At 39.5% G+C, this 21,036-nt stretch overlaps 1 protein-coding gene across 17 annotated transcripts in view; it reads right to left on the reverse strand.

The window, feature by feature from the left end:
- Positions 1-16,494: 16,494 nt before the first annotated feature.
- The window catches only part of EMSY (EMSY transcriptional repressor, BRCA2 interacting), an 80,800-nt gene continuing 76,258 nt past the window's right edge, over positions 16,495-21,036 (reverse strand). For all 17 annotated transcript variants that reach the window (XM_070383676.1, XM_070383672.1, XM_070383673.1 and 14 more), the window contains one exon: positions 16,495-18,537. In XM_070383676.1, coding sequence (XP_070239777.1) covers positions 18,343-18,537 — 195 coding nt within the window. In that variant the 3' untranslated portion in view covers positions 16,495-18,342. The remainder of the gene's footprint in view (positions 18,538-21,036) is intronic.

Raw genomic sequence — 21,036 nt, forward strand, 5'->3', positions numbered from 1 at the left:
GGGCTCTAGAACACGAGCTCAGTAGTTGTGATGCAGGACGTACTTGTCCTGCTGCATGTGGTATTGTCTCAGACTGGGGATCGAACCCACGTCCCGAGCATTGGCAGGCGGATTCTTAACCACTGGACCAGCAGGGAAGTCCCTCCATTTACTTTTTAAAGTTGAAGTATAGTCGAGTTACAATATTATATTAGTTTCGGGTGTACAACATAATGATTCAATATTCTTATAGGTTATATGCCACGTAAAATTATTACAAGATATTGGCTGTATTCCATGTTATGTACAAGGCGTGTGTGTGTTTAGTCGCTCAGTCATGTCCGATTCTTTTGCTCTATATTTTTGTGTTATTTTATACATAGTAGCTTGTACCTCAATCCACTTACTTTTAAACTATTTATGATTTTTTTCAAGTGAGTTTCTTGGAGGCAGCATGTAATTGAGTCTCGTTTTTATATTTAATCTAATGCTTTATGCCTTTTAGTTGAGAGTAGATAATTTACATTTAACGTGATTATTTATGTGAGTGTGTGCTAAATTGCATCAATCATGTCAGACTCTGTGTGACCCCATGGACTATAGCCCGCCAGGCTCCTCTGTTCATGGGATTCTCCAGGCAAGAATAGTGGAGTGGGTTTTCATTCCTTTCTCCAGGGGATCCTTCTGACCCCAGGATTGAACCTTCATCTCTTATGTCTCCGGTACTGTCAGGTGGGTTCTTTACCACTAGTACATCTGGGAAGCCCAGATTTTTTATATGGTTAGGGTTAAATCCATTGTCTTCTTTGTTCCCCTGTATGCTCACCTGGCTTCCCTTAAGGACAAAATCCCACATAATCACAGTGTGTTGTGAAAAACCATCATTAAAACTTGCATTCAGTGGCTGCAGAATTTTAGGTTGATAGGTATTTTCCTTATGTACTTTCAAGTATCATTCTGCTGTCTTTTTGCTTGAATTGTTTCTTAAGAGAAATCTGTTATTATCCTTCTTCTGGTTCCTTCGTGTCTTTTTCCTCACACTAGTGCTTTAAGGCTTCCTTTTCATCATTGGTTTTGAGCATTTGACTATGAAATGTCTATGTACACTCTTTCACGTTTCTTGTCCTTGGAGCTCACTGAGATTCTAAGATGTGTGGGTTTATAGTTTTCATCAAATTCGGGGAAGTGTTGGCCATTATTTTCAGGTATTCTTCTGTCTCTCTTCTGTTTCTCCAGGGTGCCAAAATACACATATATTAGACTGCTTAAAATTTTCTCAGTCAACTGATGCTCTTGTTCATTTTAAGATGTTTTCTTCTTATTCTCTGTGTTTCATTGGGGATACTTTCTATTATTGTCATTAAGTCCCATAAACTTTCTTCTGAAATGCCTAATCTGCTATTAATCCTACTCAACATATATCTCAGATATTACAATTTTCACCTCTAAAAGTTTCATTTGCGTCTTTATATCTTCAATGTCTCCATTTAACACTTCAATACAAATATGTACTGATAACGACATTTTAAAATGTTCTCTGTTAGTTTTTACATCTGGGGTAAGCCTGTGTCTGTTTTATTTGATTTTTCTCACTGTAGGTTGCATTTTCCTGCTTATTTGCATTTCTGATCATCTTTATTCGATGCAAGTAATGGTGACTATTACCTTGTTGAATGCTAGATATTTATTTCTATAAAGATTCTTGAGCTTTGTTCTAGGATGCACTTAAATGAGTTTGAAACAGTTTGATCTTCTTGGGGGTATTTCTTTTAAGATGCGTTAGGCAGGACAAAAACGGCAATTCATCCAGGACTTATGATTCCCCATGACTGAGGCAGAACTCTCTACCTGCAGAGCACTCTACCTGCAGCCTTGTGAAATAAGTAGCTTTCCAGTCTGGCTGGTGGGAACCAACTCTATTCCTGGCCCTGTGTGAGTGACAGCTACTACTTCCTCTAATCCTTCCAGGTGGATCTTTCCCCTGTCTTTGATAGTGTCGTCACACACATGCACCAATCAGCATTCAATAAAAGAAGCAGGAGGATATCATCCAGATCCCTGGGAGATGGTGTGACCTTTCTAAGGAACTGGAATGCTCTCTCCATTATGACTAGAGAGAAGGCAGGCACGTGGGCCCAGACGTAAGTAGGTCATTAGAAATAGTGGTTGGGAGAAGTATCTTAATTTGGGTTCCCCCAGCAGAGCACAAGACAAGGAGTCATCACGTGTAAGTCATTCATTCAGGAGGGGGCCCCGGGAAACATTATTACAGGAGTTGGGGAGTGAGGCAGGGAGGGGAAGGCAGCAAATAAAGGCAATATTACCAAGCCAGTTACCACTGTGGGTAACTGGGGCTTAACGTGTGGAAGATGCTCTTAAGTTATCCCAAATTAAGAGGTGAGAGAGCTGGGTTATTTGTTTATATCCACTCCCATCAGTCCCTGGCTAACTGGAGGGCCGTAAATTTCCCAGCATTTCGGCACCTGCATGGGGCAGAGGCAGGTCCCTGTGCCAGAGAAAGCCCTTAGGTGAGCGGAGAGGCTGATGTCGGCAGAAGGAGTCTGGCCAGCTGGCCCTGAAATGGAAAGGCTTTAAAGGAGCGATGTGTGGGGTGCCAACAGCATCTCAGTATACACTGCAGAGGGTCACTGCCACTTCTGAGTTCAGCGTTTAGTCTATACAATACAAGGTGAGGTCATCATCTGAGGAGGAGATTTGAGAGCAGAGAAAATGTCTCTCTCAGTCAGGGTGTCCTGAGTGAGACTGAATGGGCCTGTGCGCTCCAGCTGTTGATAAGCCTTTGATTTTAATACAGGCACACACGTGCGTGCACACACAACCATCTTCCCCAGTGCATCCCCACTGTGCCGAGTCCACAGGGCTGTGGAAGGCACACAGTGCAGATGTGGTGTGGGCAGCAAGAAACCACAAGAAGAGCAAGAAATGTGGAGATGTCAGGAACTGGTTTCCCAGTTGGGAAAATGGTGCTAACTTACCTCCCAGGACTATTGTGAGAATGAAGGGAAACAGGGCATGTGAGAGCACTCTGCAAACTTAGAGCACTATGTGCACACTGCCAGAGGCCATCAGGTACTTGTGCCAGAGGCCATCAGGTACTTGTAAGACGCCCGGAGAAAGACTCACTGAAGATAAGCTTCCCAAGAAAACCCACACACGGTTATAAGCAAACCTCCAGTAGGTCAACAAAAGTCTTGATATTGACAGAGTGGCCTGTGGTCCAGCAGCCCTGGCATCACCCGAGAGCTTGTTTCAAATGCAGAACTCAGATGCCGGCCCAGAGCTGAGTCCAAATCTACTGACTCAGAAACTGCATTTTAACAAATCCTCACAGAGTTCAAATCCACGAAGAAGCAGTTGAGTCACTGGTCCTGTGCTCAGGTCAGAGCCTGCCTCTGCCCTCCCCGCCACCTACCCCTCTGACTCCTGGGGCAGTTCGGTTGCCTCCAGGTTAGATTTGGGGTTCTAGTCTGGATCTGCTCCAGGGAGAGACTGAGCCTGACTTATGCCTCCTCTCACTCCTTTAGCAAGGCTGTGTACTCTGATCGCTGAGCTGGAAAATCATTATAACTCTGTTCATAATGAAGATTGTGAAGAAACAAGAGATGGTAGGATCATATTCAGGATGGTATGGTAATATATTTCTGAAATTTACCTTCTAAAGAGGTTAAAATTAACAACAATAACTACAACAACAACAATGTCCTGTTGCTTAATTTATTTGAACTGTGGCAATCCGGAAAAGTCGTCAGTATGAAATGACTCATTCCCTGAGGGTTCTGAATACGATTCTAAAATCACCACCCATGGTTTTCCTGCACTTTGAAGTGACAGCAGAGGAGGGCACTGCGCTCGGAGTCCAGAGAGGCCGATACGCAAATATCTCACAACAATAACATCCTCATCCAAAAACAGCCTGCAATAAGGATGTTATTGCTGGGATGTGCTTGTGCATTTTAATGTTAATAAGCATTTGTGCACCTGTGAGCAAACCCCAGGACCAGAATGGTCTGATTTTTTTTTTACACAATCAACAAATTTGTTGATACCTCATCCATGCCAGATCCTATTCTAGGGACATGAAGAGGAATTCAATTCTTGGAGCAAAACTTTCACGGAGCAAAAATTGGAAGCCATAATGAAAATTCAGAGGAGCTATAAAGGAGACAGATTCAACAGTAATGGGGGAAGAATTTGGGAAAAGTGTATCTGAAAGTGACCTTCGGGATGGAGGGTGAGAAGGCGTTTTGGTCAATAATCAGGGATAAGTACAGTGTAGTAGGAAGGAATACAAGGCCCAGGAGGCAAAAGCGCTTGTCAGGTTTTTCCAGCTGGCTAACAATCTAATGCTACAGAGAAAAACTGAAGATAATACATTTGAATCAGTTCTAATGAGGTGGATGAAACTGGAGCCTATTATACAGAGTGAAGTAAGCCAGAAGGAAAAACACCAATACAGTATACTAACGCATATATATGGAATTTAGAAAGATGGTAACAATAACCTGGTGTACGAGACAGCAAAAGAGACACTGATGTATAGAACAGTCTTATGGACTTTGTGGGAGAGGGAGAGGGTGGAAAGATTTGGGAGAATGGCATTGAAACACGTAAAATATCATGTAAGAAACGAGTTGCCAATCCAGGTTCGATGCACGATACTGGATGCTTGGGGCTAGTGCACTGGGACGACCCAGAGGGATGGTATGGGGAGGGAGGAGGGAGGAGGGTTCAGGATGGGGAACACATGTATACCTGTGGCAGATTCATTTTGATATTTGGCAAAACTAATACAATTATGTAAAGTTTAAAAAAAAAAATTAAAAAAAAAAAAAACATGGATAACTCCATGAGACCCTGACAGATTGCATTGTTGACCTCTGGGTGTGTAATAGCTTCCAGGGGCCTGTTCTGAGCTCACTGCTCCCTAGTCACCCCACATCCCAATTTTCCACCATCTTTGAGTTATCTGCCTATCCCATTCTCCTACTTTCTTGCCTATGGAAGATGTCTACCCTCCTTCCAGCACCAGCTCTGAGGTTGCTAATGAATGAAACCATAAATTAGAAGAAAAGGAATTAATCTATTCCGGTTTGGGACAGCCTAAGGCTGAAGTACTTCTAGGAAATCCAGTTGGGGATGCGTCAAGGCAGTGGGTTTTGGCTCTGGGAAGAGATAATATTATAGATATGGATTTGAGACTCAGCAGAAAACTGACGCAAATGTTATCTCCCCACCTACCCTCCTGTTCCTGAATTTACTTCTCTTATGTTGTAATGGATGAACCCAACACCTCCACAAATCCCTTCTCTTCCCATTAGTCAAGAACAGTACATGAGCAATTCTCCTATCCTGCATTATAAACTTTCTTCTGTCCATTGGATCAATCCCATCAGGAATCCTATTTTCTTAAGTTACAAAACAAAAATCAACAAACCTCTTGACCTCACTTGCCTTTCTAGCAATTGCTCCTCTTTATAGCAACTCATTATCTTTGCAACTCATTATCTGTATTTTCAGTTTCCTCCTCACATTCTTCTCTAGCTTTTGTCCCTAACTCCACCACAATTGCTCGTCCCAAAGTCACCGATGACTTCACATGACTAGCTCTGTGAGTTCTCATTTTGACTTAACAGCTTTCTTTAGCTGTTTCCCAGATACTACTACCTCAGTCTCCAGCTTCACCTCCCATCCTTCTGGTCATTTCTACTGTCTCCTTTTCTGATTCTGCCTCATCTTCCTGACCCCTATGTGCTGGGCTGCCCAGGGATCAGCCTTTGTACCTCTTTTTTTTCCCCCTACCTATTTACAGGTATCTTGAATTTAATTTATGCTAAACTGAACCCTTGATACCCTCTTTCAAAATTTGATCTTCCCTAAGTCTCTCCTACTTCAGTTAACGGCTGTTCTACTCTTCCTAACTGCTCAGGACAAAATCTTGATGGTGACGGCAGATAAACGATAGTCAACTCCAAGCTCCCATGATCCCACAGAAACACTGAAAAATAAGCAGAAACTGTCAGAACTAATTTGTCAGACTCTGGAATATAGTCAAAGGTTTACAGCAATAACCAAATGATGAATCAAGCAAATGGCAACTTGAAAAGTATAGGATGGTTAGTAAGGGGCTGGGCATGGGGCACAGAAATAGGACTTACTACATAATGGGTAACGAATTTCAGTTGGGGATGAGGAAAGTTCTGGAGACAGTGGTAGTGGTTGTCCAATAATCTGAATGTACATAATGCCAATGAATTGTGTACTTAAAATGGTAAATTTTATTCTGTATATTTTACCAGAATTTTAAAAAATGAGACTGGAAAAAAAAAAAACAACAACCAGGAAAGCTTTATGGCATTTTACTAGTCTTCATCCCACTCTCTCCCTGACTTGGCTTAAAGATGTCAAGTTACCAGTGTAGGGGCCTGGTCCCTGGTTCTGGGAGGAGGACAGCAAACCTCCTTTGCAAATTATTGTGTACATCTGTTCTAAGATGCCTCAGGGTTATTTGAAGGACCAAAGCAAGGCACTCATTGCTATCTCACTTAAATAAACACTCACTCAGGCTGAAAAGGCCGCAGACATTGCTTGAAAACATGGTGTGGCTGAAAGACAACCTACACACACCTGAAGAACAAGATCTGGTTGAGACATCAACCACTGATAAACCACCTAAGGACTGGGGAGAAAGACAAGGGAGTCATCTGTTTTTGTTTTTTTGAAATTAGGGCATTCAAAAGCCCCCGTATATTAGGAGACATTTAGAAAGCCATGCACATACTTAGGAAAAGGACTGAGACCTCAAGCTTCACATTAGCATGGTCTCTAAGTTCAGTGAAGTCTGGTTAAGTGTTGAAGGGCCACAGCACAAAGTCAGCCTACAAACATAAGGAGGTATGTATGTGTGTGTATATTTGCTTAGCTCCTAGGGTTCAAGGAAATTTCTGTCAAAACACTAGTTGAATACATGCTGAGGAATAGAGACTTCAGTGACCACACATGAAAAAGAAAACAGTTTCTTGGGTGGGGAAAAGAAGTTAGGAGAAGTCATGAGACAAGTGACCCACTATAGCCTTTAACGATCAAAGTAAAAAACAAAAAAATGCCAAACCAACCAACCAAAAATCCGTCAAATCCCGGGGCAAAGTGAAAATCTGATGTCTACAGAGTTGCCATATCTTAATATTCAGATGTTCACTTTTCAACAAAAAAAAATCAAAGTATATAAATAAAGAGTAAAGTACAATCCATTCAGCAGTACAAAATCAATTAACTGAAAGTCACCCAGAAAACTCAGACATTGGACTTACTGCACAAAGCCTTTAAAATAAGTGTCTTAAATATGCTCAAAGAGCTAAAGAATAACATGGACAAAGAAATAAAGGAAAGTGATGTCTAAACAAAGGAGAATATCAATAAATTATAAAAAGGAACCAAACAAAAATTCTGGAGATGAAATATATAATTATTAAAATGAAAACATCATGGAAAAGGTATAAAGCTTCCTAAAAAATTAAAAACAAAACTATCATATGGTGCAGCAATTCCATTACTGGGTATATATCCAAAGGAAATAAAGAGTATCTCTAAAAGATATTTGTACTCCATGTTCACTGCAGCACTATTCTCAAGTCAAGACATCTGTTCATCAACAAATGAATGGATAAAGAAAGTGTGTGTGTGTTGTATACATATACAGTCCAGTTCAGTTCAGTTGCTTAGTCATATCTGACTCTTTGCAACCCCATGAATCACAGCACACCAGGCCTCCCTGTCCATCACCAACTTCCGGAGTCTACCCAAACTCATGTCCATTGAGTCGGTGATGCTATCCAGCGATCTCATCCTCTGTCGTCCCCTTCTCCTCCTGACCTCAATCTTTCCCAGCATCAGGGTCTTTTCAAATGAGGCAGCTCTTTGCATCAGGTGGCCAAAGTACTGGAGTTTCAGCTTCAACATCAGTGAACACCCAGGACTTCCAATGAACACCCAGGACTGATCTCCTTTAGGATGGACTAATTGGATCTCTTTGCAGTCCAAGGGACTCTCAAGAGTCTTCTCCAACACCACAGTTCAAAACCATCAATTCTTCGGTGCTCTTTATAGTCCAACTCTCACATCCATACATGACCACTGGAAAAACCATAGCCTTGACTAGATGGACCTTTGCTGACAAAGAAATGTCTCTGCTTTTTAATATGCTATCTAGGTTGGTCATAACTTTCCTTCCAAGGAGTAAGCGTCTTTTAATTTCATGGCTGCAGTCACCATCTGCAGTGATTTTGGAGCCCCCAAAAATAAAGCCAGCCACTGTTCCCACTGTCTCCCCATCTATTTGCCATGAAGTGATGGGACCGGATACCATGATCTTAGTTTCCTGAATGTTGAGCTTTAAGCCAACTTTTTCACTCTCCTCTTTCATCAAGAGGCTCTTTAGTTCTTCTTCACTTTCTGCCATAAGGGTGGTATCATCTGCATATCTGAGGTTATTGATATTTCTCCCGGCAATCTTGATTCCAGCTTGTGCTTCCTCCGGCCCAGTGTTTCTCATGATGTACTCTGCATATAAGTTAAATAAGCAGGGTGACAATATACAGCCTTGACGTACTCATTTCCCTATTTGGAACCAGTCTGTTGTTCCATGTCCAGTTTTAACTGTTGTTTCCTGACCTGCATACATGTTTCTCAAGAGGCAGGTCAGGTGGTCTGGTATTCTCATCTCTTTCAGAATTTTTCACAGTTTCTTGCGATCCACACAGTCAAAGGCTTTGGCATAATCAATAAAGCAGAAATAGATGTTTTTCTGGAACTCTCTTGTATACATATACAATGGAATATTATTCAGCTTTTAAAAAGTAAAACTCATTTTCAACAACATGTATGAATCTGGAAGATGTTAAATGAAATAAGCAAGGCACAGAAAGACAACTATTGCATGACCTCACATATATGTAGAATCTAAAAAAGTAGAACTCATAAAAGCAGAGAGTAGAATGGTGGTTGCCAGGGGCTGGGAAAATGGGGGATATGTTGGTAAATTCGTTAAAAATTTCACTGGAAGGGTTCAAGAGCAAATTTGAAAATGCAGAAGATGGAATCAGTGAATTTGAAGATAAAACAACTGATATTATCCAGTCTGAGGAGCAGAAAGAGAAAAGAATGAAGAAAAATGAATAGAGTCTAAAAGACGTATGGAACACCAGCAAACAGATCAATATATGTGTTATGGAAGTCCCGGAAGAAGAAAGAGAGGAAAGGGTAGAACAAATATTTGAATAGAAAATAACTGAAAATTTCCCAAGTTTGATGATGAAGACATGAATCTACATACAAAGTTCAGGGAACTTCAAGTAGAATAAACTTACAGATCAGATCTGTCGCTCAGTCGTGTCCGACTCTTTGCAACCCCATGAATCGCAGCACGCCAGGCCTCCCTGTCCACCACCAACTCCCAGAGTTCACCCAGACTCACGTGCATCGAGTCAGTGATGCCATCCAGCCATCTCATCCTCTGTCGTCCCCTTCTCCTCCTGCCCCCAATCCCTCCCAGCATCAGAGTCTTTTCCAATGAGTCAACTCTTCGCATGAGGTGGCCAAAGTACTGGAGTTTCAGCTTCAGCATCATTCCTTCCAAAGAAATCCCAGGGCCGATCTTCAGAATGGACTGGTTGGATCTCCTTGCAGTCCAAGGGACTCTCAAGAGTTTTCTCCAACACCACACTTCAAAAGCATCAATTATTCAGAGCTCAGCCTTCTTCACAGTCCAACTCTCACATTCATACATGACCACAGGAAAAACCATAGCCTTGACTAGACGAACCTTTGTTGGCAAAGTATAATGTCTCTGCTTTTCAATATGCTATCTAGGTTGGTTATAACTTTCCTTCCAAGGAGTAAGCGTCTTTTAATTTCATGGCTGCAGTCACCATCTGTAGTGATTTTGGAGCCCAGAAAAATAAAGTCTGACACTGTTTCCCCATCTATTTCCCATGAAGTGATGGGACCAGATGCCATGATCTTCGTTTTCTGAATGTTAAGCTTTAAGCCAACTTTTTCACTCTCCACTTTCGCTTTCATCAAGAGGCTTTTGAGTTCCTCTTCACCTTCTGCCATAAGGGTGGTGTCATCTGCATATCTGAGGTTATTGATATTTTTCCCGGCAATCTTGATTCCAGTTTGTGTTTCTTCCAGTCCAGCGTTTCTCATGATGTACTCTGCATATAAGTTAAATAAACAGGGTGACAATATACAGCCTTGACGAACTCCTTTTCCTATTTGGAACCAGTCTGTTGTTCCATGTCCAGTTCTAACTGTTGCTTCTTGACCTTCATATAGGTTTCTCAAGAGGCAGGTCAGGTGATCTGGTATTCCCATCTCTTTCAGAATTTTCCACAGTTTCTTGTGATCCACATAGTCAAAGGCTTTGGCATAGTCAATAAAGCAGAAATAGATGTTTTTCTGGAACTCTCTTGCTTTTTCCGTGATCCAGCGGATGTTGGCAATTTGATCTCTGGTTCCTCTGCCTTTTCTAAAACCAGCTTGAACATCAGGAAGTTCACAATTCACATATTGCTGAAGCCTGGCTTGGAGAATTTTGAGCATTACTTTACTAGCGTGTGAGATGAATGCAATTGTGTGGCTGTCTGAGCATTCTTTGGCATTGCCTTTCTTTGGGATTGGAATGAAAACTGACCTTTTCCAGTCCTGTGGCCACTGCTGAGTTTTCCAAATTTGCTGGCATATTGAGTGCAGCACTTTCACAGCATCATCTTTCAGGATTTGGAATAGCTCACAGACCCACATTAAGACACATCATAATCAAACTCTCAAAAGACAAAGAAAAAATTCTAGAAAGAAGCAAGAGGGCAGCAACTTAGCATGTACAAGGGCTCTACAATAAGATCAACAGCCAATCTTTCACCAGAAGCCATGGAGTCTAGAAGGAAGTGGGATGACATATTTAAAAGTGCTAAAAGAAAAAAAAATCAAGAATTCAATATCTGGCAAAACTTTCAAAAATAAGGGAGAAATTAAGACATTTCCAAATGAGGGACTTAATTACCAATAGATCTTCCCTAAAAGAAATGCTAAAATCCTTCAGGTTGAAACAAAAGGCCACTGGATAGTAACTTGAAGACATGAAGAAATAAAGATACCCAATAACTACATAGGCAAATGAATATAAGGGCAGAGTTTTGTATGCTATCAAAATTATCAATTCAGATTAGACTACTGTAATTTTAAGATATTCCATGTAATTCCCATGGTAACCACAAGGGAAATATCTAAGTATCTAAAAAATATACACAAAAGAATTGGGAAAGGAGTCAAAACATTTCACTACAAATAATCAACTGAACACAAATGAAGACTGTAATGGAGGAAATGGAGGATAAAAGGGTATAAGACATTTGGAAAACAAATAGCAAATGGCAGAAGTAAATCCTTCCTTCTTAATAATTACATGAATGTAAATGGATTTAACTCTCCCTTCAAGAAGACTGGCAGACTACATTTTAAAATATCCAATCTGCTATTCACAAGAGACTCACTTTAGATCTAAAGGTAACATAGAATATAAGTGAAAGGATAGAAATATATATTCCATGGAAATGGTAGCCAAGAGAGAGCTAAGGTGACTATACTACTATCAGAAAAAATAGATTTTAAGTAAAAACTGTTAGAGAGACAAAGTGGCACAATATGCAATGATAAAGGGGTTGATTCATCAAGCTGCTGCTGCTGCTAAGTCGCATCAGTCGTGTCCGACTCTGTGCGACCCCATAAATGGCAGCCCACCAGGCTCTTCCGTCCCTGGGATTCTCCAGGCAAGAACACTGGAGTGGGTTGCCATGTCCTTCTCTAATGCGTGAAAGTGAAAAGTGAAAGTGAAGTCGCTCAGTCGTGTCCGACTCTTCGTGACCCCATGGACTGTAGCCTATCAGGCACCTCCATCCATGCAAAACAATTGTTAAGGATATATGCACCAAACAGAGCTCCAGAATATATGAGGCAAATATTAATAAAAACCGAAGGAAGAAATTGTTCCACAATAATAGAGACTTGTGGAGATGTCAGTTCACCACTTTCATCAATCATGGATAGATTATCTATGGTAGAATGAAGAAAAAAAATAAAAGAAGTAAAACTGGGACTTCCCTGGTGGTCTAGTGGTTAAGAATTTGTCTGCCAATACAGGGGACATGGGTTTGATCCCTTGTCTGGGAAGATTACACATGTCATGGGCAACTAAGCCCGTGTACCACAACTACGGAGCCTGTGCTATACAGCCGAATAGTCACAACTACTGAGCCTGTGTGCCCTGGAGCCTGTGCTCCACAAGAGAAGCCACCACAGTGAGAAAGTCACATATCACTACTAGAGTAGCCCCCACTCCTTGCATCTAGAGAAAGTCTGTGCGAAGCAACAAAGATCCAGTGCAGCCAAAAGTAAATAACTTTAAAAATAAGTAAAACTGAAAATTCACAAATATGTGGAAACTAAACCACATTTTAAAATAACCAATGGTTGAAGAAATCACAAGAGAAACTAGAAAATGCCTGAGATGAACGGAAAAAAAAAAAAATCCCAACATACTAAAATGCATGGAATATAGCAAAAGTAATGCATCTGGTAAATTTATAGCTGTAAATGCCTACATTAAAAATGAAGGTCTCAAAATCAATAACCTAACTTTACATCTTGGGGAACTAGAAAAAGAAGAAAAGCTAACACCAAAGCTAGCAAAAGGAAGCAAATAATAAAGAACAGAATGGAGATAAATTAAACAGAGAATAGAAAAACAATAGAATCAATGAAGTCATTTATTGGAAGGGATCAATGAAATTGGCAACACTTTAAGTTTGAGCATGCTCTGGGAGTTGGTGATGGACAGGGAAGCCTGGCGTGCTGAAGCCCATGGGGTCACAAAGAGTCGGAAATGACTGAGCTGAACTGAACTGACCCCCTCCCCAAAAGATGTCTGTAAGGGAGATTCACATGCAATACAAACGGTTCACAGTAGGTAACTAATGATAAATGATTAGTAAAAACATGTTTCTCCCAAAATGCTAGAGGAACCTAGCAGTGGGGTGGGATGAATTCTCCTGGAAGAGATCTTCGCAGTCTTAGTGAAGGAGGTGAAATTCAAGCTGGGCTTTGAGGAATGAGACTTTCTAACACAGCATAAACTGTGTGTGTGGTGGGGTATATAGGCAACAGACCAGGGTAGTGAAATGAATTATGAATCTAGAAACCTAAGCTGAAGCTATGGCTAAAAACCTTGAATACCAGATTCCACAGTACTGGGGAACCATTGTAGATGTTAGAGAAAAAGGACATAAAGAGATGAGACTGGCATCAAAAAAGAAATGTTAAATGTTTTTCTGTTCCAATGAACCAACGTAACTCCAAATATTTTGTAAAAGTATTAATTCATTTTACTGGCTCTAATGGCTTAAAACTTTTTAATGACTTCTCATTGTTCTTATAAAAAATATTCAAACTTTTATAACAAGCTGTAAGATCCATACAGTTTGGTCTCTACTTTCCACTCCCACTGTACTCACTGCCCTTGCTCTCCAAACTGCTGCCACACTGGCCTAGAAGTCCCCTCCCACCACGAGGTTTTTGTATCTGCTGTCCATCTACTGGACAGCTGCTGCCCTCCTCTTTGCCTAGCTCAGTTCTCTTCCTTCAGATTACAGGTTAAACAATCTTTCCTGAAGGAAAAAACTCCCCAACCTCCCCATTTATATGCTATCATGGCACTTTCTGTCACAGCATTTAACACTGAATAGATCTAGGTGTGATCTTTGATGAACATTATCTCCTTTGCTATGCTTAAGCTCCATGAGGACAAGGGCTTCTCCTCCAGCTGACAACTGTGTCCCTGATGTCTATGCAAAGGAAGTATACAGTTACTATTGATATTTTTTGGAAGAGAAAGAAAAAGTCAGAAAGAACCACTTTGGAGGAATTTTGCTCACCTATCAGTTTTTTTTTAAGTAGGAATTATAATTCATTCCATCTTCTGCTGTTTTAAGCCCCTTAGAGCTTGTCCAAACTCACATGGCTTGTCAGGAATCAAACTCAGGCTTGCTTTTTTTTTTTTTTAAATAAAAGTGTACAGGTACACTGTGTATGTAAATAAGGAAGAGAAAAAGGCAAGAGTGGGCCTTCTCACAAGTACAAATGTACAGTGATCATCAAACCTCACTTACATAAAGGCTTATAAACCTGCAAGCAGAGGCAAAAGACTGTTTTTCACTGTCCTTTCTTGGAAAGGCCTTGCCCATATGGTGCTTTTTCACTCTACTTCCTCTTATCAGGAGTTTGTGACACATAATTAAACTGAGTTGAGCACCTCTGAGTGAAGGCATGTTAGGCTGGCGTAATGATCATCTTAAAGACCAACACCAAGTTCCTCTGACCTTACAAAGATCAGTCCTGTGTCTGGTGGCACAAATATACTCTTCTATGGAAAGTAGCAACTCATGGCTCAGCATGATGCCTGCTAGCATTTAACCTGTGAGGTTTGGTACATCACCTGTCTCTGAGCCTTCAGTTTTTTAAGTGGTAGTGGTACAAATACTTAAAAAATAGATCACCAAACTTAGACTTACAAAATAGAGCACAACTGTGCCTGGCATTTTCACATAAACAATTTCATTTAATCTTCACAATAATTCTACGGGATCAGAATTACGGAAAATGTGACTTCCTCAAGTTCATATGACGAACAAACAGAGGAGCCTGGAGCTCAAAACCTACCCACTATTTCCTCTGCACCATCCCAGGTGCTACTGAAGTCTCCTATCACAGCAGTGTATTGAAATGTATTTAAAAGCATTTTCAACTATAAAGCTCTATACACTTTTAAGGATGTTAAGTAATTTGCTACATTAGAGATGAAGAACAAGAACCTGATTAAGATTTTAAGGGTGATGAATTAATTTCCAGAAAACAACTGACTTTTAAGAGCAGTAATATTTCTGCACTTCAAAAGTTCTCAATTAAAATAATAAAAAAGAAAATGATTTAATTAAGAAATAGGCAAAGAACATTTCTCCACAGATGGATGAATGGCCAATAAACACATGAAAAAATGCCCATCATTAGCCATCAAGGAAATATGTATCAGGACCCTTCATATGTTAGCATAACTACAATTAAAATTACAGCCAATGTTGGCCAAGACACAGAGAAACTGGAGATCTCCAACACTGCTGGCAAGAATATAAAATGTGCAGTTACTGTAGAAAAAGAGTTTGGCAGTTCTTCAAACTGTTAAAAATACTTACCACATGACCCAGACATTGCACTCCTAGATATTTACCCAAGAGAACTGAAAACTTACGTAAAACTTGTACACAAATGTTCATAATAGCATCATTCGTAAGAGCCTCAAAGTAGAAACACAAACTGCCCATCAACTGATGGATGGACAAAATGTGGTATATCCACACAGTGGACTATTACTGAGCCACACAAAGGAATGGAGCACTGATACACGCTGCAACATGAATGAACCTTGAAAACACTACATTAAGTGAAAGAGGACAGTCATAAAAGACCACATATTACATGATTCCATTTATATGAAATGTCCAGAACAGATAAATCCATAGGGACAGAAATGATCAGAGGATACCTAGGGCCAGGGTGGTGGTGGTTTCAGGCATACAGGGTTTCTTTGGGGGGTTATACAAATGCTCTAAAATTGACCGTAGTGATGACTGCCCAACTCTAAATATACTAAAAAACCACTGACTGTGATACTTTAAATGGGTGAATGGTATGATGTGAAGTTATCTCAGTAAAACTGCTCATTTTTTTAAAGTTCTGTAATTTCACCATAAATTGCAACTGCTAGTACGAAGCATTTATCAAAGTTTCCTTTAAACCAAACAGATTTTTCTTATCACTGCTTATAACAGTTGTTAGGGTTTTATTCATTTCATAGCATTTGCACTGTAATCTTGGAATATCTTTCACACGGATGACGTAAACTTACATTTATGAACTTAAACATATGAAATGGTAAAAGAGCTAATGCTAAGATCTTCAGTTAAAGGATGCCTAGAGATCCATGAATGGCATTACCATCCACCCACTAAATTAAGAAACCTAAGAGCCACTCTTGTTCCTTCTTTCCTTTAGCCTTCACATCCATTTCATCAGCCAGTAACCCTGCTTGTCAACTCCACAAGGGAAGGATCTTCTGTTTATTCACCATGGTACATACCTGGTGCTTAGCCTAGCATCTGGCACACGGAAGATGCTTAACTAATATTTATCAAATAAACTGAAATTCATGCTGTCCTTGAGATTAACAGTTTTTAAAAAAAAAAAAAAATCCCTCATTTGATAATTTGTTAAAATATATACTAATTTTTTTAAATGTAGACTATGGAAATTTCATCCGCCATTTTAGTTGCTGAAACATATTAAGGCTAAATTCTCAAAGGGACACAGGTATGCTGTGGTACCGGAATATGCAGAAGTAGAACATAATGACTTTATTCAAGTTTGCTGTTACCTGATCCATGAATATTTAAAAGATATTTTATTTTATAAAAACTTACATCTGTAAGTAATGGACTGACCGTTAACAGAGGGCTTAACCTGGAACACATAGATAGGCTTAGAGGCCCATGAACCCCTAAAAATTGCAAAACCTAACATGTATATTGGCATGTGAGAGTTTTCACTTTTTGGTGAGAGTTCAAAGTGTCATCAGATTTTCAAAGTCTATGACCCAAAAGGTTAAAAAAATTACTTAACTAGAAACAGTCACAAAGTCTTTTAAACAGGAATTTGTACAATAAAATAATACCCAACAGCTCCATCTATGGGTATAAGTCATTATCATGTAGCAGAAATAATGACAACTACAAGAAATCAGTGCATCTGTGAATGCCTGTGTTTAAATCTTCAGTGTCACTCTAGTGGGAATTTATTAACTATAGGATCACAGTTTTTTTTTTTTTTTCCAGATATAGATGTAAAAATTAGGAGACCATTGATGAATTCTACTTTACAGTACTTCAGCACCAAAAAATTGGGCAGTTATGCTGATATATGTATATACAGTTCAACATTTGTCAGTCTTAAAATGCTTATTTATAGTGAAATCTATATAAAACCGTTAAAAACTTTTCTATTTACATTTTTTTAAAAAATGAAAAGTATAGTTTCCTTTGCCACAACTTGTCAAAACTCTTACCCGTTCCCACCCTCTTACCCTTCACTCTACTTGTGACAGACAGTGATCACAAGACCCAAACATATTGCTTAAACAAATCATGTCCTAAAAAGGTAGAATGCTTAAAAACATTACATTTAGAACTGTAAATGAACTTTTTATACATTTCAAAGGGGGTTAAACAAAGGTATGTAAAAGTTATTTTCAAAGTCTCAGTCCAACATGAATGTGCAATTTCAGTGTTAAGATAGCATCATATGAATAATTTGTTTTCCTGAACATAACTGAACATTTCCTTTGGACTAGAAAATATTTCTATTCCTCTGTTTCACAATGAAACATTTTCTCATAAGTTTTCTTAAAGGAGAAAGGGGGAGGGGGTGGGAGGTGGAAAGGGTAGACAATCCTGGCTTACAGGAAATTTGTCAGAAGGAATACGGCCTGCTTTGAAATGTTTACATTTAAATAAATAGAAAGCAAGTGTGCTGCCCAGAGCACAAAGGAACAACAACACAATAAATTAGCATACAACTGGTGAGAATGTACAAATCACCCAAAAAAGCACTTCCCACTGGTTAGGGACCTGATTTCCACCATCTAACAAGGATTCTTTAATGCCAGTATCAAATAACTAGTTATTTTATAAAATACGAACTGCGGAGATGTAAAATGTTAACCAATTCAGCACTTGCAAGGATTTGCAAAAACATACAAGATTTAAAAAAAAAGAAAAAAAACTGTTCCTGACACACTGTTTCAAAATACAAACTATTCACATTCTCCTTTTTTGATGGTGTTTGCTCAGTAGAAACCAGTTGAAGAACATTCACAGGAAAAGTCTCTTTCCACCGCAAGACAAACTTTTCCATTAGCCGTGGTCCAACAGAGAAAGAATATCAGGTCTTATGTCACTGTAGATGTGCATCTTTTTTCTTTTTCTAAAAAAAAGTACATTCCCCTGTGAGTTTTATCTTGTTTTAAAATGCTACTCCTGCAGCAATTCTTGTTGAAACACTGCTGTTTCAGGGTCCACAGTCTAAGCATGGGCAAAGTGCTCTCTTTAGACATCAAAATACAAGGGCTTCCCTGGACACTTGGTAACCAAGTAGGTTTTAAAGTGCACTCCTGTGTCCAAAACACTAGGATCGCTCAGCAGAACTCTGAGAGGGGCTGGGTTCAGTTCCATCCTCTGTGCTACTGTCTATGTCCTGCTCCATGGCCGTCTCATCATCATCCAACTGCTGACTGGTGAAATTGTTCAGTTCAAGGAGCCCGCTTGGCTCTACGACCACGTTGGAGCTGGAGTGGCAAGGAATAGCATACTGGGGAATGGCCTGGAAGAGAAGACAGAGGAGAGAAGCTTCATGGTTAAAAAAAAAAAAAAAGGTAACAGAAGGATGTCCTCAACAATAACAAGGAAGGAAATAAGGACACTGACATTAACTGGACAACTACTAGATGCCAGGCACTATGCTAGATGCTTAATATTATTCCCATTTTACAAATGAGGAAACTAAGATAGTAAGTGACTTAATCAAGGTCACACAGTTGGTCAGGGTTAATGCTAGGATGCCAGGATTCAAATCCAAGCCCTCCACAACGCAAAGTGATCTCTCCACTCCTTGATGGTGCCTCTTCTAACAAAGGAGGCTGAAGTCCATGCCTAATTCAAGAGACAGACTCAGGATATTTTTATTTGGTCATTAAGCAAATTTTAAATGTAAATGCATCAGATTTTGCTTCTGCAAGATGAATGATTAATCCACTGATACCACAATATTTTTAAGCCCTTTGGTAGTTCAAAGGTGAACTTATTTGTTTGGGTCACATAGTAACAATCTTTACTGAAAATGAGGCTAGAGAAGACAGTCTTTTAAACAATGAAAGTACCAAAAGATAACCACATATTCCCTTGCCAGATTCTTTTTTTTCTCAACTTTATTATATACCTTCTTAAAAGGTATATCAGTTCATATCATACCCCTACTTAAAATTCTACAATTGTTTCCTATTGTTCTTGTCTCCAGCCTTATTCCAAATTCACTTGTACCACAGGGTGTGCGCACTAGTTCTTCCCCTCTTCCTGGAATATCCTTCCTCTAAATTTTTACATGGCTGGTTCCATTCTTATCATCTGCATCTTAGCTCAAATGCTTCAAGTAAAAGGCTTTGAGAAGCCTTCCTTCTATGAAAGGAAACCAGAGTACTGGGTCGATTCCACCCCTAACCCCTATTATGTTCTGTACATTTTCTTTATTGATTTATCATCTCTTTGTTTTCTTCTCATCCTTAGAATGTAAGATCCAAGACAGTATGAACCAGAGCACAGATCCTGACTATCTTTTTCATTGCCAGATACCCAGAACTTTTGAACAGGGTCTGGCACACATTGAAACTGAAAGTCACTCAGTCGTGTCTGACTCTGCGACCCCAGAGACTATACAGTCCATGGAATTCTCTGTGCCAGAATACTGGAGTGGGTAGCCTTTCCCTTCTCAAGAGGATCTTCCCAACCCAGGGACTGAACTCAGGTCTCCTGCATTGCCAACAGATTCTTAACTTTCCCAACGAATAATGTATCTTTGACATAAAGAACCCAGGAGCAAAGCTGAATATCAGCATTTTGAAAATATACCTAACCAAAACAACCTTCTACTGAGGAGAGATGCAAATTTAGTTTTAATACTATCAAGAAAATAGTGTAAGATGCCCAGGCATTGATTCTAAAGTGGTAAAGTTTTTTGTCTTCCCTCACCCTCCTGCCCTTGTTCCATACAGCTGATCGCTATGAAAAAGTCTCTGGTGGGGTCAGAATTTTAGTTCAGCTCTAGCTGTGACTTGCTGTGGACCTCTGAATAAGTCACTTCCCTTCTTAAGCTTTAGTTTAATTTTGTGTAAAATAAGATCATTAGAAAAGATATGCTTTAAATATCCCTACAGATCTAAATTCTATGAATTCCATATACATATAGACCCCTTCAAAATAGAAGATACATTCATCTTGTGTACTCCTCTATCCTTACACCTAGCACAGTGCCTGGAACACAGAGGTCAAATAATCCATGTGGAATGAATGAATGAATAAAAGAAATATGGATTATCTGTCTACAAGGTACTTAACATTAAACATGCTGAATTTTTACAGAACATTTTTCAAGGAACTTCTGCAGACTTCCTTCACTCAAGTCAGTGGTATTTTACTGAATGAGTAAAAATCAATACTTTGGGTCAAAGCTAAGCATAACTACTGAGACCTGAAAATAAATGTTCTAACAATCTGTTAGTGATGATTATAACAACAGGAGCTATCCTTATTGAGTATTACTCTATATAGGACACTTAACCAGATATTTACTCAATCCTCAAAACAACTCTTTGAGCTGTTATTGTTTCCCCTTCATCACAGGAACAGAGGTTAACTGTTGCCCAAAGCCACAAAGTAGGTAAGGATTATGGGATTCAAATCTAGATATTTCTGACTCCAAAAGCTTGGTCCTTAATGCTGCTCTTCCCTCTGACACAGTGACACATCAACCTAGCATATAGTAAACGCTAAAAATTAGCTCAGTATTCTTGCAGAGAACCTACTCATTAGCTATCATCTTTGATACATGAAGCAAATTACATTTTCACCCCTGTTCATGAAGTAGAGAAAATAATTTCCACATAAGCTATTCAAAATAATTTTCAATTTAGCAAGTATATGAACTTAAAGAACTTAAACTCCCAGGGGCCACAGTAAATTTTAGTAAAAATAGGAATAGCTATCATATATTGGGCAATCATGACAAGCCAGGTACTGTGCTAAGTGCTTCATCTCAACTTTATATACT

Source organism: Bos mutus, chromosome 15, assembly GCF_027580195.1.
Source record: "Bos mutus isolate GX-2022 chromosome 15, NWIPB_WYAK_1.1, whole genome shotgun sequence".
Classification (NCBI taxonomy): domain Eukaryota; kingdom Metazoa; phylum Chordata; class Mammalia; order Artiodactyla; family Bovidae; genus Bos; species Bos mutus.